Source organism: Carcharhinus amblyrhynchos, chromosome 3 (assembly GCF_965287045.1).
Source record: "Carcharhinus amblyrhynchos chromosome 3, sCarAmb.v2.hapA, whole genome shotgun sequence".
Classification (NCBI taxonomy): Eukaryota; Metazoa; Chordata; class Chondrichthyes; order Carcharhiniformes; family Carcharhinidae; genus Carcharhinus; species Carcharhinus amblyrhynchos.
Genome location: NC_137326.1, coordinates 134,436,228 through 134,449,575, shown reverse-complemented (window position 1 = coordinate 134,449,575; position 13,348 = coordinate 134,436,228). Strand labels below are relative to the sequence as shown.

The 13,348-nt window shown below is 43.5% G+C and overlaps 1 protein-coding gene across 1 annotated transcript; it reads right to left on the bottom strand.

The window, feature by feature from the left end:
* Positions 1 to 641: 641 nt before the first annotated feature.
* Positions 642 to 12,271, bottom strand: LOC145341575 (extracellular calcium-sensing receptor-like). Its single transcript, XM_080186551.1, has 5 exons — positions 11,999 to 12,271; positions 10,117 to 10,950; positions 4,621 to 4,848; positions 1,642 to 1,765; positions 642 to 1,555 (listed from the first exon to the last, which is right to left on the bottom strand). The coding sequence occupies exons 1-5, from the start codon at positions 12,263 to 12,265 to the stop codon at positions 642 to 644; spliced, it is 2,367 nt and encodes a 788-aa protein (XP_080042677.1). The 5' UTR covers positions 12,266 to 12,271.
* Between the last annotated feature and the right edge of the window lie 1,077 nt (positions 12,272 to 13,348).

Genomic DNA, 13,348 nt, shown 5'->3' with positions numbered 1-13,348 from the left:
TGGCCCTCTATTAAGTTCCTCTCCAAACCGCACACCATCCTGACTTAGAACCATAGAATCTCTACAGTGCGGAGGGAAGCCAGTCGACCTCTGCACCGGGTCTCCAAAAGAGCATCCCATTCTCCATGTCTTACAGAGTGCATCAATAGATGGTGCATTCACCATGGCAGTACCTCTGTCCACTTTCCCTATCAACAAATGTTCATTTCATACGGTATCAATTCTTGCTTTCCCCTGCCCTGATCTTCATGCAAAGTGTTCTGAGAAGTCGACGATGAGAATTTTCAACTTGTCATTTTTTTTATCTGTGATGTTATTTGTACGGAGTTGAACAAAATCGGTATTAGTTCGAGTGGAATATAAGCTTGCTGTAGCTGCACAACTTGCAAGTTACATGTTATACCCCGATACAGTCACTCACGGCAGCAATGCTATCCATCGAAACACGTATTGTTTGCATATATATATACTGTATAATGCAGTCTGCATAATTGAACATGGATTTAATGACAATATCGAATCCTGTACATCCATTTCACAGACGCTTTACACTGAGAGTGAATGCAAGCTACATTAATTCAACAAGGAATATTCGCATTGATGAAATGGACGGGACACAATACGCGAACATTGCTAAAGGTTCACAGTGATTGTGAAGTCGCTTTGCCCATCATATTTTTCTTCGTGTTAGCCTCCGGTTTCAGTAAGATAATATAACATTTAGGAGCGAAAATACAGACAAGCAAACCAAAGCTGGATGCCCAGATTGCAAATACTTCGACAGCCACAGTGTACTTTCCAGGAGAGCTGACATAAGCTGGGATAAAGGTTATCCAAACAGCGCAGAAGATCAGCATACTGAAAGTTATATATTTCGCGTCGTTGAAATTATCTGGAAGTTTTCGTGCAAGGAAAGCAAGCACGAAGCAAATAGTGGACAGAAGACCAATATAGCACGACACGATATAAAAGGCTTTTAAAGAACCCACATCACATTCCAAAATAATAATGTCTCTGTAATAGGCCATATTCTTCAATGGATAGGGAGGAGATACACTTAACCAGATCGCACAAACTAAAGCTTGAATAAATGTAAGGAAGAACACTCCTAATCTCTGTTGCATAGGTCCAAACCAGTTCATCAAATTGTTATTGGGAAGAGTTGCTTTGAATGCTATCACAACAAGGATAGTTTTCCCCAAAATACAGGAAATAGAGAGAACAAATACAATACTAAACACAGTCCGGCGCAACATACAAGACCATCCTGTTGGCTCTCCAATGAAGGTAAGTGAGCACAGGAAGCAAAGTGTTAGTGCGAACAGAAGGAGGAAACTGAGCTCCGAATTGTTAGCTCTAACCATTGGAGTTTCTCGATACTGGAAGAATATCACAGCTGTAGCCAGTGTAAAACCGACTCCCACTAAAGCAAGTGTGACTAACACAAATCCCAGAACCTCGCCAAAGGAAAGAAATTCGACCTTCTTGAGAACACACCGATCTTTCTGTTGATTGGACCAATATTCCAAAGGGCACTTCATGCAATCTGCGGAATCTGAAAGAATGAAACATTTTTTTAAACGCGAACATTACTTGTGATCAAAGACTTTGGGAGTGTACCCTAAACAGATTTGCACAGACCTGTGGTGTTGCTAATCTCACCATCGGCGCATTCTGCACAGTCAAAACAGCAAATCGGTTGTCCTTTCCTGTTGACCTTTCTCGTTCCGGGAGGACACGGTTCTGAGCAAACGGCACGTGGGATCTGAAGGAACAGAAAGAATGTTTACTTCTACCGTCACCTCGGATCAAAGAACAGCCTCTGCAGAAGGAGCTCATGGTGAATGCGCTCCCTTTTTCATAGGTTATTCCTTCTCCACTTTTCCCCTGGGTTTATATTTTTTTCCCTTCAAGTAGCTGATGAAATTTGTTTTATGAAAAGTAACTGGTGAATCTCTTTCCCCTATCATTTCAGGCAGTGCCAGTCTGACGAAGAGCCACCAGACTCGAAACGTTGTTTCAGTTCTCTCTCCAGTTTTGCTGTCAGACCCGCTGAGATTTTCCAGCATTTTCTGTTTTTGTTTGACTTACTTATACAATAAGACACGGGGACGCAGATGGGTGGTTCTGTTTGATGGATAGATTGACTCTGTTCGGAACAATGTGCAAGGAAACAGTGCAATGCTGATCACAACTCGTTGTGTTTTCCCACCAATTTAGCCTCTTTGAAACTTCACTTCAAAACTAAAAAGTCTTGCGGACTCGAAACGTTCACTCAGTTTCTGTCTCCACAGAGACAGCTGAAACATGCCGCGGATTTAATCCGTTTTGACTTCCCCCAGCATTTTGCTGATATTTCACCTCAAATATCTGTTAGCTTATAAGGGATACTTGTCACTTGAACCTGTTCCTTTGCAAGCCCCTTATGATTTTGGTAATCTCTATCAAGCCTCCTCTTATTTTCTACTCGAAGAAGAAAGTACAGCTTTTCCAACTTCTCCAAATAACGGATGACCCTCATTCCTGCTATAATTCTAATAAAGCTCTTCTCACCCTCGTGAATCCCTTGACTTTTTCCTTATAAAGTGATGCAAACAGCTGAACACAATGTATGCTGCTAGTTAGAATTCAAGCAAACTAAGAATTGTTTTTAGATTATCGATTCGGTTGTTTAAGAAGACAGGGTGTTTTGTATCTATGTTCCCGCAGCATTGAATTTGTGTCAGAGATGCACAAACTCAACTAACACTGGGGGAGGCTCCGAACAGAGTCAACCTATCCATCAAACAGAACCACCCATCTGCGTCCCCCTGCCTGACTGTCTGAGTTAGTCAAACACAAACAGAAAATGCTGGAAAATCTCAGCGGGTCTGACAGCAAAGGTGGAGAGAGATGCACAAACTCAACTAACATTGGGGGAGGGGGGGCTACAGGGTAGCACCTGCTGCTTCACAGCGCCAGGGATCCAGGTTCAATTCCTGGCTTGAGCCACTGTCTGTGTGAAGTTGGCACGTTCTCCCCGTGTCTGCGTCGGTTTCCTCCGGTTTCCGCCCACATTTTGAAAGACGTGCTGGTTAGGCGCATTGACCCGGACAGGCGCCGGAGTGTAGCGACTGGGGGAATTTCATAGTAACGTCATTGCAGTGTTAACTGGCCGCACTTGTGACTAATAAATAAACTTTAAATAAAAACAAAATACTTCGAACACTCCGCAACATACTGAGGAGGTGATGGCCTCCTGGTATTGTCGTTAGATCATTAATCAGCTAATGTTCTGGAGGACGCTGGTTCGAATCCTGCCACATCAGAAGGTGAAATTTGTATTCAATAAAAAATACCTGGAATTGAGAATCTTCTGATGACCATGAAACCATTGTTGATTGTCATAAAAACCCATCTGGTTCAATAATATCCTTAAAGGGAGGGAACCTGCCAACCTTACCCAATGTGGCTTACATGTGGCTCCAGAGCCACTGCAACATGGTTGACTCTCAATTGCCCTCCACGGACAATTAAGGAATGGGCAATCAATGCTGGACAGCCAGCGATACCCAAGTCCTACGAATGAATAAAAAAAAGCTGGAATCTGAACCAAAAACAGAAAATGCTGGAAAATCTCAGCAGGTCCGACAGCATCTGTGGGGAGGGAGTGAAGCTAATATTTCTCGGCCGTCTTATGTATTATGCAAAAAGAAACATCCAATTAAACATGTCCCGGAGTTCATTTCACCGGAATAGTGGAATCACTTTGTTTTCTAAAGAGCGATTTTTGACCAAACGGCGGACAATTTTCTTTAGCTTGGTACTTGTTGTGAAAGGGCAATTTAATGTGATGAATTGACCAATCAGTTGTTCATTTGAGGAAGAGAAAAGTGTAAAAGGAAAATAAACACAGATGAAGTTTTCGACTAAATCATAAAATCATCACCTTTCAGTGATCTCCAATCCTCCAACATTGAAACACTGTTGGCAAGAGACAACGATCCATTTTGTTATAGAAAAAATGTTTGCTGTAAGCATTGATTAGAATCCGTAGAGTTCAGCGAGGGCATGTAGATAATTAGTGTATGTGGGGGAGAAGGCAGCTTTAGGGTGGAGATCCTCGGCCATTGGGATAATTTGCATCAACATTTCCATTCAATGGAGTTGCAGAATTATTTTCAAAATCACCATCGTAGTTATTATTGATAACTGATTATTTAATTGGATAAGACTACCGTGCATCGTTCATAATTACTACGACTGGTCCCGTCACATCCACTCTAGCAAGCAACGGCCAACGTGCAAACATTGGAAACTTAACAGATGGGAAGAAATAACAGCAATGTTTTTATGTTTTCTTTGGCATGCAGTTACATCAAAACAAAGAAGTAACGCCGAAATGATGTGGGGGTAAGGGTGGATAGGAAAAAGAAGAGGCAGAAAACTACTTCTGAAATGGCTTCGAAAGCTATTCATTTATATTAAAGCAGGAAAAGAAAGGTAGGCAATAAATACCAATCTTGTCACTTCTATCAAAATCAAGGCATTAATGAAACACACATATAGTTATTTCAATGCTATGGGTCTAAAGCTCAGATTTATACCATAACACATGAATGGCCATCAGAAGGAACATACCTGATTCTTACCGTCGCTCCACATAATATTCCCCATATTCAAGTGAAGTTCATGTCCGAAAGGAGCTGTACCACCATAATATCCAATGTTCACAACTTCAACTGTTCCCTTCAGAGTCAGTTGCAAATTAATCAATTCATATGCCGGGACTGGATCACCATTTTTGTCAAAATACACGATTCTCCCAGTTTTATCTGTGAAATTTACTGAGTGTAGGTAATGGAGCAGCTGGAAATAGAATAATGCAAACTATGTAAGTCTTTAGCTGCAACATGGCTAAGCTGTACATGAACATGTGCAATAAAATCCATACACATTAATTCAAACCGAAAGGCTGGAAGTGGACCAATGAACAATTAAAACTAGTCCCTTAGTGCCAGGGGCTTAGTAGGAGAACAATGTGTTAGATGTGTGCAGAGGGGGGGGGGGGGGTGGTTGTTAATACAGTATGTTGATAATCCACTCAGGGCTTAATCCAGCTAATCGATGTTTCATCGGGGGTGCATTTTGGGCTTAGCAACCATAATTCCATAAGATTTTGGGTAGTCATGGATAAGGATAAATGTAGCCCTTCGGTGAGGTTGCTTAATGGGTGAGGGACAAATACACCCAAAAGAGACAGCAACTGATGAATGTGTATCGAAAGAGGCCATATGCGGGCAAATCTACATCTGGTATGTGCGGAGTTTTCAAAGGCCAGCTGAAGTGCAGAAGTGCTTGACATGCATGTCCCTGCAAAATGGAAGATAGAAATGGCAGGATTCAAGAACCTGGAATAACAAGGAAATTTGTAAGCTTAGGCAAAGGAAAGTGGAAGCATGCAAAAGGCCTAGGCAACTGAGAACCGATAAAGACCTTGAAGACTATTGAGAAAGTAGGAAGGGACTTAAACATAGAATGAGGAGGACTAAAGGGGGCCATGAAATTTCTTTAGCAAACAGGGGTAAGGAGAACCCCAAGTTTTTATGGATGTATTAGAAGCAAGAGGAGAGCAAGACAAAGAGTAGGCTCACTCAAGGACAACGCAGGGAAGTTATGCATGGAGATACAGAAATGGGTGAGATACTTAATGAGTACTTTGTATCAGTATTCACTAAGAAGACGGGCATGACGGGTATTGAGATCACGGATGGGTGTGTGAACGCTCTAGAGAATGTCAATAAATCAAAGGAGGAAGTGTTGGGTATGTGAAGTTGCATTAAGGTAGACAGGCCCCCAAGCCAGGTGGAATCTAACTCAGGTTACTGCGGGAGGCATTGGAAGACAAAATTGATGCCTTAACAGATAATTTCACATTCTTCGTAAAGTTTATTTATTAATCACAAGTAAGGCGTACATTAACACTGCAATGAAGTTACTGTGAAATTCTCCTAGCCGCCACACTCTGATGCCTGTTCGGGTCAATGCACCTAACCAGCAAGTCTTTCAAAATGTGGAAGAAAACCAGAGGAAACCCACGCAAACACGGGGAAAACATGCAAACTCCACACAGACAGTGACCCAAGACAGGAACTGAAGTCCAGTCTCTGGCGCTGTGAAGCAATGATGTGGGTATGCCGGCGTTGGACTGGCGTAAACACAGTAAAAAGTCTGACAACACCAGGTTTTAGTCCAACCTATTTATTTGATAATATTCTCACAAGCTTTCGAGGGGACAGCCTCTTCGTCAGGTGAATGGAGAGTTCTGGCCTCAGACAGAGCATATAAAGCACAGACAGTTTAGAGATTACTGATTAAAATGCGAATCCTTAAACCTAACCTGCTGTTCAAGACCTGAAGTGGCTGACAATGTGAGTGGTAGGAGCACTGATCACAGTTTAAAGAGATGTGTATTGTCTCCAGACAGTACAGTAAGTGAGGTTTTGCAAACCCAGGCAAGTCACGGGGGTTGCAGATAGTGCGACATGAACCCAAGATCCCTGTTGAGACCGTCCTCATGTGTGCGGAACTTGGCTATCAGTCTCTGCTCAGCGACTCTGCGCTGTCGTGTGTTGTGAAGGCCGCCTTGGAGAATGCTTACCCGAAGGTCAGAGGCTGAATGCCCGTGACCACTGAAGTGTTCGCCAACAGGAAGGGAACAGTCTTGCCTGGTGACTGTCGAGCGATGTTCATTCATCCGTTGTCGTAGCGTCTGCATGGTCTCCCCAATGTACCATGCTTCGGGACATCCTTTCTTGCAACGTATCAGGTAGACAATGTTGGCCGAGTTGCAAGAGTATTTACCATGTACCTGGTGGATGGTATTCTCACGTGTGATGATGGTATCCATGTCGATGATCCGGCATGTCTTGCAGAGGTTGCTGTGGCAGGGTTGTGTGGTATTGTGGTCACTGTTCTCCTGAAGGCTGGGTAGTTTGCTGCGAACAATGGTCTGTTTGAGGTTGTGTGGTTGTCTGAAAGCAAGAAGTGGGGGTGTGGGGATGGCCCTGGCGAGATGTTCGTCTTCATCAATGATATGTTGAAGACTCCGGAGAAGATGTCGTAGCTTCTCCGCCTGATACGTTGCAAGAAAGGATGTCCCGAAGCATGGTACATTGGGGAGACCATGCAGACGCTACGACAACGGATGAATGAACATCGCTCGACAGTCACCAGGCAAGACTGTTCCCTTCCTGTTGGCGAACACTTCAGTGGTCAAGGGCATTCAGCCTCTGACCTTCGGGTAAGCATTCTCCAAGGCGGCCTTCACAACACACGACAGCGCAGAGTCGCTGAGCAGAGACTGATAGCCAAGTTCCGCACACATGAGGACGGTCTCAACAGGGATCTTGGGTTCATGTCGCACTATCTGTAACCCCCGTGACTTGCCTGGGTTTGCAAAACCTCACTTACTGTACTGTCTGGAGACAATACACATCTCTTTAAACTGTGATCAGTGCTCCTACCACTCACATTGTCAGCCACTTCAGGTCTTGAACAGCAGGTTAGGTGTAAGGATTCGCATTTTAATCAGTAATCTCTAAACTGTCTGTGCTTTATATGCTCTGTCTGAGGCCAGAACTCTCCATTCACCTGACGAAGAGGCTGTCCCCTCGAAAGCTTGTGAGAATATTATCAAATAAATAGGTTGGACTAAAACCTGGTGTTGTCAGACTTTTTGCTGTGAAGCAACAGTGCTAACCACTGTGCTACTGTGCCACCTTAACCACGGGTGAAGTTCCAGAGGATTGGAGAATAGTCAATATTGTTCCCCTGCTTAAGAAAGGAAGCAGGGATAATATAGGAAATTAAAGGCCAGTGAGCCTGACTTCTGCGTTGGGGAAGCTTTTGGAGAAATAACTAAGGGACAGGATATATGAACATTTGGAAGAAAATGGACTGGTTAGTCACAGGCAGCATGGTTTTGTACAGGGAAAGTCATCTCCCATCAACTTGGTTCAGTTTTCTGAAGAGGTGACAAAGATAATTGATAAGGGAAGGGTTGTGGATGGAGCTAAGATGGACTTTGGTAAGGAGTGTGACAAGGTCCCACATGGCAAACTGGTACAGAAACTGAAATCATAGGGAATTCACAGCAGGCAGGCTAGATTGATACAGAACTGGATTGGATACACAAAAAACAAAGAACAAAGAAAATTACAGCACAGGAACAGGCCCTTCAGCCTTCCACGCCTCCACTGGCCATGCTGCCCGACTTAACTAAAACCCTCTACCCTTCCAGGTACCATATCCCTCTATTCCCATCCTATTCATGTACTTGTCAAAAGCCACTACCGTACCCCCTTCCATTATTTCGCCCGGCAACGAGTTCCAGGCACCCACTGCTCTCTGTGTAAAAACTCTGCCTTGTACATCTTTAAATCTTGCCCCTCACACCTTAAAACTATGCCCCCTAGTAATTGACTCTTCCACCCTGGGAAAAAGCTTCTGACTATCCATTCTGTCCATGTCTCTCATAATCTTGTCGACTTCTGTCAGGCCTCCCCTCAACCTCCATTGCTTCAGTGAGAACAAACCAAATTTCTCCAACTTCTCCTCATAGCTAATGCCCTCCATACCAGGCAACATCCTGGTAAATCTTTTCTGTATACAGTCTCCAAATATCCACATCCTTCTGGTAGCATGGCGACCAAAATTGAACACTATATTTCAAGTGCAGCCTAACTAAAGTTCTATAAAGCTGCAGGGAAGACAGAGAGTAGCGGTGGAAGGGCTTTTTTAGAATGAAGATATGTAGTTAGTGGTGTTCCACAGGGATCATGCTAGGACATTGCTGTTTGTAGTATATACAAATGATCTGGGGGAAAATATGGGTGGCCTGAAAATACAATGGTTTGCAGATTAGTGGAGTTGCTGATAGTGCTGGGACTTGTCAGAGGATATAAAATGATATGGATAGATAGGAGACTTGGGCACAGAAATGGCAGATACAATTTAATACAGACAATGTGAAATGGTACATTTTGGAGGATCAAATTTAAGTGTGAATTATACCGTAAATTTGCAGAACTCCTATGAACATTAATATACAGAGAGATCTAGGCGTGCAGGTCGATAGTTCTGTAAAATGTTAACAGAGATGGCCAAGGTGATTAAGAAGGCATTTATCATCCTTGTTTTCATTGGTCGGGGCACTGAATACAAGAGTTGAGAAATGATGTTGCAGCTACATAAAACCTTAGTTAGGCCGCTTTTTGAATATTTCTTCAGTTCAGTTGACCACAATACCAAAAGATTTGGAAGCTTTCGAGAGAGTGCAAAGATGGCTCACAGGGATGTTGCCTGGTCTTGAGGGCATAGGGTATGAGGGAAGGTTGAATAAACTAAGGTTGTTTCCGCTCGAAACATGAAGGCTGAGGAGAGACCTGATAGAGGTCTAGAAAATTATGAGTGGCATAGACAGGGTGAATAATCAGAGGCGTTTTGCCAGGGTGGAAATCTCAATTACATGGGGGAACAAGTTCAAGGTGAGAGGGAGAAAGTTTCAGGGAGATATGCGGGGAACACAAGAAGTGGTGGGTGCTTGGAACACACTGCCAGAGGTGGTGGTGGAAGCAAGCACATTAGTAACACTTAAGAGGCATGTCCATGGATACATGAATAGGGAGGGAATAGAGGAACATAGACCAAGTAAGGGTAGAGCTTTTTTGTTTAGCTGGCGCACCGTGACGGACATAGGCTTCAGGGGCCGACGGGTTTGTTCTGTGCGTTACAGGTGGTACAGTGGTGAGCACTGCTACCTAACAGCTCCAGGGACCTAGGTTTGATTCCTGGCTTGGATCACTGTCTGTGTGGAGTTTGCACATTCACCCCGTGTCTGCGTGGGATTCCTCTGGGTGCGCCGGTTTTGTCCCACAGTTCAAAAATCTGCAGGTTAGGTGAATTGGCCACGCTAAAACCTCCCTTAGTGTACTGAACAGCAGTGTGACGACTCGGAGGTTATCACATTGCAGTGTGAATGTAAGCCTACCTATGACACTAATAAATAAACGTTTGGTCCACGTTATATAAATGGACTTAATCTCGGAAAGGTTGTGTCAAATAATATGTCCATACCTGCCAGGGTTGAAAATTGGAAATTTGAGCGCACGTATTATTCACAAAGGGTCCATTGCCTTCTTCACAAGATAGCATGTCGTCCAGAGCATGCGCCACCGCGTAGACAGCTTTGTACACAATGTAGGAACTTCCGTCCATTATCGCCGGTAGATACGCTGTTTGTATTTCTTCCAGCCGCTCCTTCCCTGTACATTGCCGCACGGGAAGTGCTGAAGCAGTTTGCCCTGCCTCATTCTCGGCCTTGAACGAACACATGAATGCAGCTTCCCAAAATTTCTTCACGAAAATATTATCAGGGAACCTCGAAGGATGGATATTAAGAAGATAATCTCTGAGTCCGGGTATTTCTGTCCTAGGGGTGGCCAAACCAATTGTCCCAACCAGAAATCGTGCCCTTTCTTCGGGTGAAACCAACTCTTCATTAACCCACCCTTCGCTTCCAATCCACTGGATCCCGCTTACATTTTGAAGCGAAAATTCCTTCAGTAAAAGTCGCACTTCTCTGGGATGTAGGATTCCTATCAACACATGTGTAGTCGCCTGTTTGATCACCTGGACTACTTTAGTGATTTTTTCTGCAGGATCCGTCCGATAAAACACTTCAGAGTACGCGATACAAACCCCAAGTTTCTCGGCCTCTTCAATAAATGTTCGCATTCCAAAATTCCCGTAATCGGTGTTGCTCCTAACGGTCCCGATCCAATTCCAGCCGAACGTTTTCACGAGTTTAGCGAGGATTTTGGTCTGATAGTCATCACTTGGTATAGTTCTAAAGAAGGTGGGGTATTCCTGTTTATCACTGAGGCAGGAGCAGGTGGAGAAATAACTAATCTGTATATAAAAAGTTTGAATATATGAAAACATGTATTGACAATACTTTCAAATATCATGTGTAACTAGCATGACTTGGTAACATTTCTGGTGTGAATCATTTGATATTTGTATATAAACAGTATCCTGGAGTTTGCCATTCACCGTCAGCTGAATTGAACTATCTAAATATTTACTGTGCTACAAGAGCAAGAGGAACTGGAAATTCTGTTGCACGAAACTCACCTCCTGTCTCCCTAAAATCTGTCTGGAATGTGATGGAACTCCCTCCATTTGCCTGGATTCGTGCAGCTCCAGAATCGAGGAAGCTGGACACCATCCAGGACAAAGCATCCCAACTTGACTCGCGTCCCATTCATCACCTTCACTAATTAGTGACACTAAAAAATGAACTTTAAACTAATAAATAATCTTTTAACTTTCAACCTTCAGATCCATTCACTTCACCACCGAGGCACAATTTCAGCAGCATTTAAAAGATGGCAGCAGCTCTCGAAGATTCGTGCAAAAGTACCTTCTTAATACATAACCTTTACCACCAGGAAAAACAAATGAAGCTGATGCATGTCGCAAGTTCCCACCCAAACACTTGTGTGATTTGTAATTCTGCTGCTGTTCCTGCACTGCCCTTGGATCTATTGTCGTTATCTCCTCCTCCCAGCATTGTGGCTGTACCTACAGCACTTGGACTGCAGCAGTTCCAAAACTAAATTCGCCACCACCTTCTCAAGGGCAATTAGGCATGGGTAGTAAAAATGCTGATCCAGAAAGCGGTACTTTCGCTGAGGGAGAATTTAGCACAGCCAATGCATTAACCATCTTTCCCACTGCAGGAGGAAACCAGAGCACCCAGAAGAAATCCACACAGACACAGGGAGAACGTACACACTCCGCACATACAGTGACCCAGGCCAGGAATCGAACGCGAGCCCCTGGTGCTGTGAGGTAGCAGTGCTAACCACTGTGCCACCGTGATTAACCTTCCAGCACTGACTAAACTAACCGAAGATCCTTAATAACTTGTTAAACGAATGTATTTACGTGTTACCATCGGAATTCCAAAGGAACCAACTGCCCTTGCAGTTGCAATGGAGGACGAGGACATCTCACAGCCTATAATGGCTGCGACATTGGAGGAACCTTTACATTGAGGGTAATTAATTAGTTCTTGTTCTCCATTCATCAAAGAGAGCGCTGCTTTTGTCGCAATGACGGAGGACGAGCAGTCATCGTAGATTTTATATCCCAGTGTGAAATTCTGAAGTAGAGCTTTGTTCTGGTTTATTTCTTCAATAGCAAATAGCATGGTCTGCATCAACCGAAAGTTTGACAATTGAAAACTGTGGAAAAGGTAAACAAAACAGGGTACAAATGATCAAATCATAATTCAATCGCTTGTTGCATCATATAGTTAAATTGCAATATTTTCCATCAAACCACAGCAAATAGAAAGTGTGTTCAATCCGTAAAGAGCACAGATGCTTTTTTTCTACAAGTAACAGCAATCACAGAAGTTGTGAAATTCTATATCATCACGATAAACGAATGTTTGCATTTTCAACTGAGCACGTATCGATACGTATGTAGATATCTTTGGACTGGAATTACAGTAAAAATATAACTTGAATGATCTTGACTCTTCAATTAAAATTCTTCAAGGTTTCTTTTTAGATCCTAAGAATAAGCAAATTAGACAAGTGATGTTATTTAATAAACAACAGGAATTCAGATTAACGTACAGCTAATTTCCCGAATATTATTGCACACGTGAAGGTTCTACTTCTTGACACTGGGGTCGCATGGTGGCACCGTGGTTACCACTGCTGCATCACAGAGCCAGGGACTCGGCTTCGATTCCCGGCTTGGGTCACTGTGTGGAGTTTGCACATTCACCTCGTGTCTGCGTGGGCTTCCTCCGAGTGCTCTGGTTTCCTCCCACAGTCCAAAGATGTGCACGTTAGGTGGATTGCCATGCTAAATTATTCTTTAGTGTACCTGAACAGGCACCTGAGTGTGGCGACTCGGGGATTTTTACAGTAACCTCATTGCAGTGTTAATGTCAACTACTTATGACTAGTGAATAAACTTTACACTGAAGTCTAAGGCAGTGCCCAGATTCTGCGCAAAGAATAATGCCGACGTTCATGTCATCTACAATTATAGTGGAATAAATCGAAAAACAGCTTCCATGTTTACACCGGGGTAGTTTAGCAGGCAATGTGGAAAGCCTTGCCCTTGGTACCCTGTCCTTTCAGGCCAGGAGACTTGATAGTCAAAAGGATATAGAGGGTGATGCCCTGGCACTTAGCAGCGAGATATCCACAGGGCAAGTCAGAAATGGTTGGTTTACATTTTACAAATGTGGAGCTACATTCATTCAGATATAACCTATTACTGG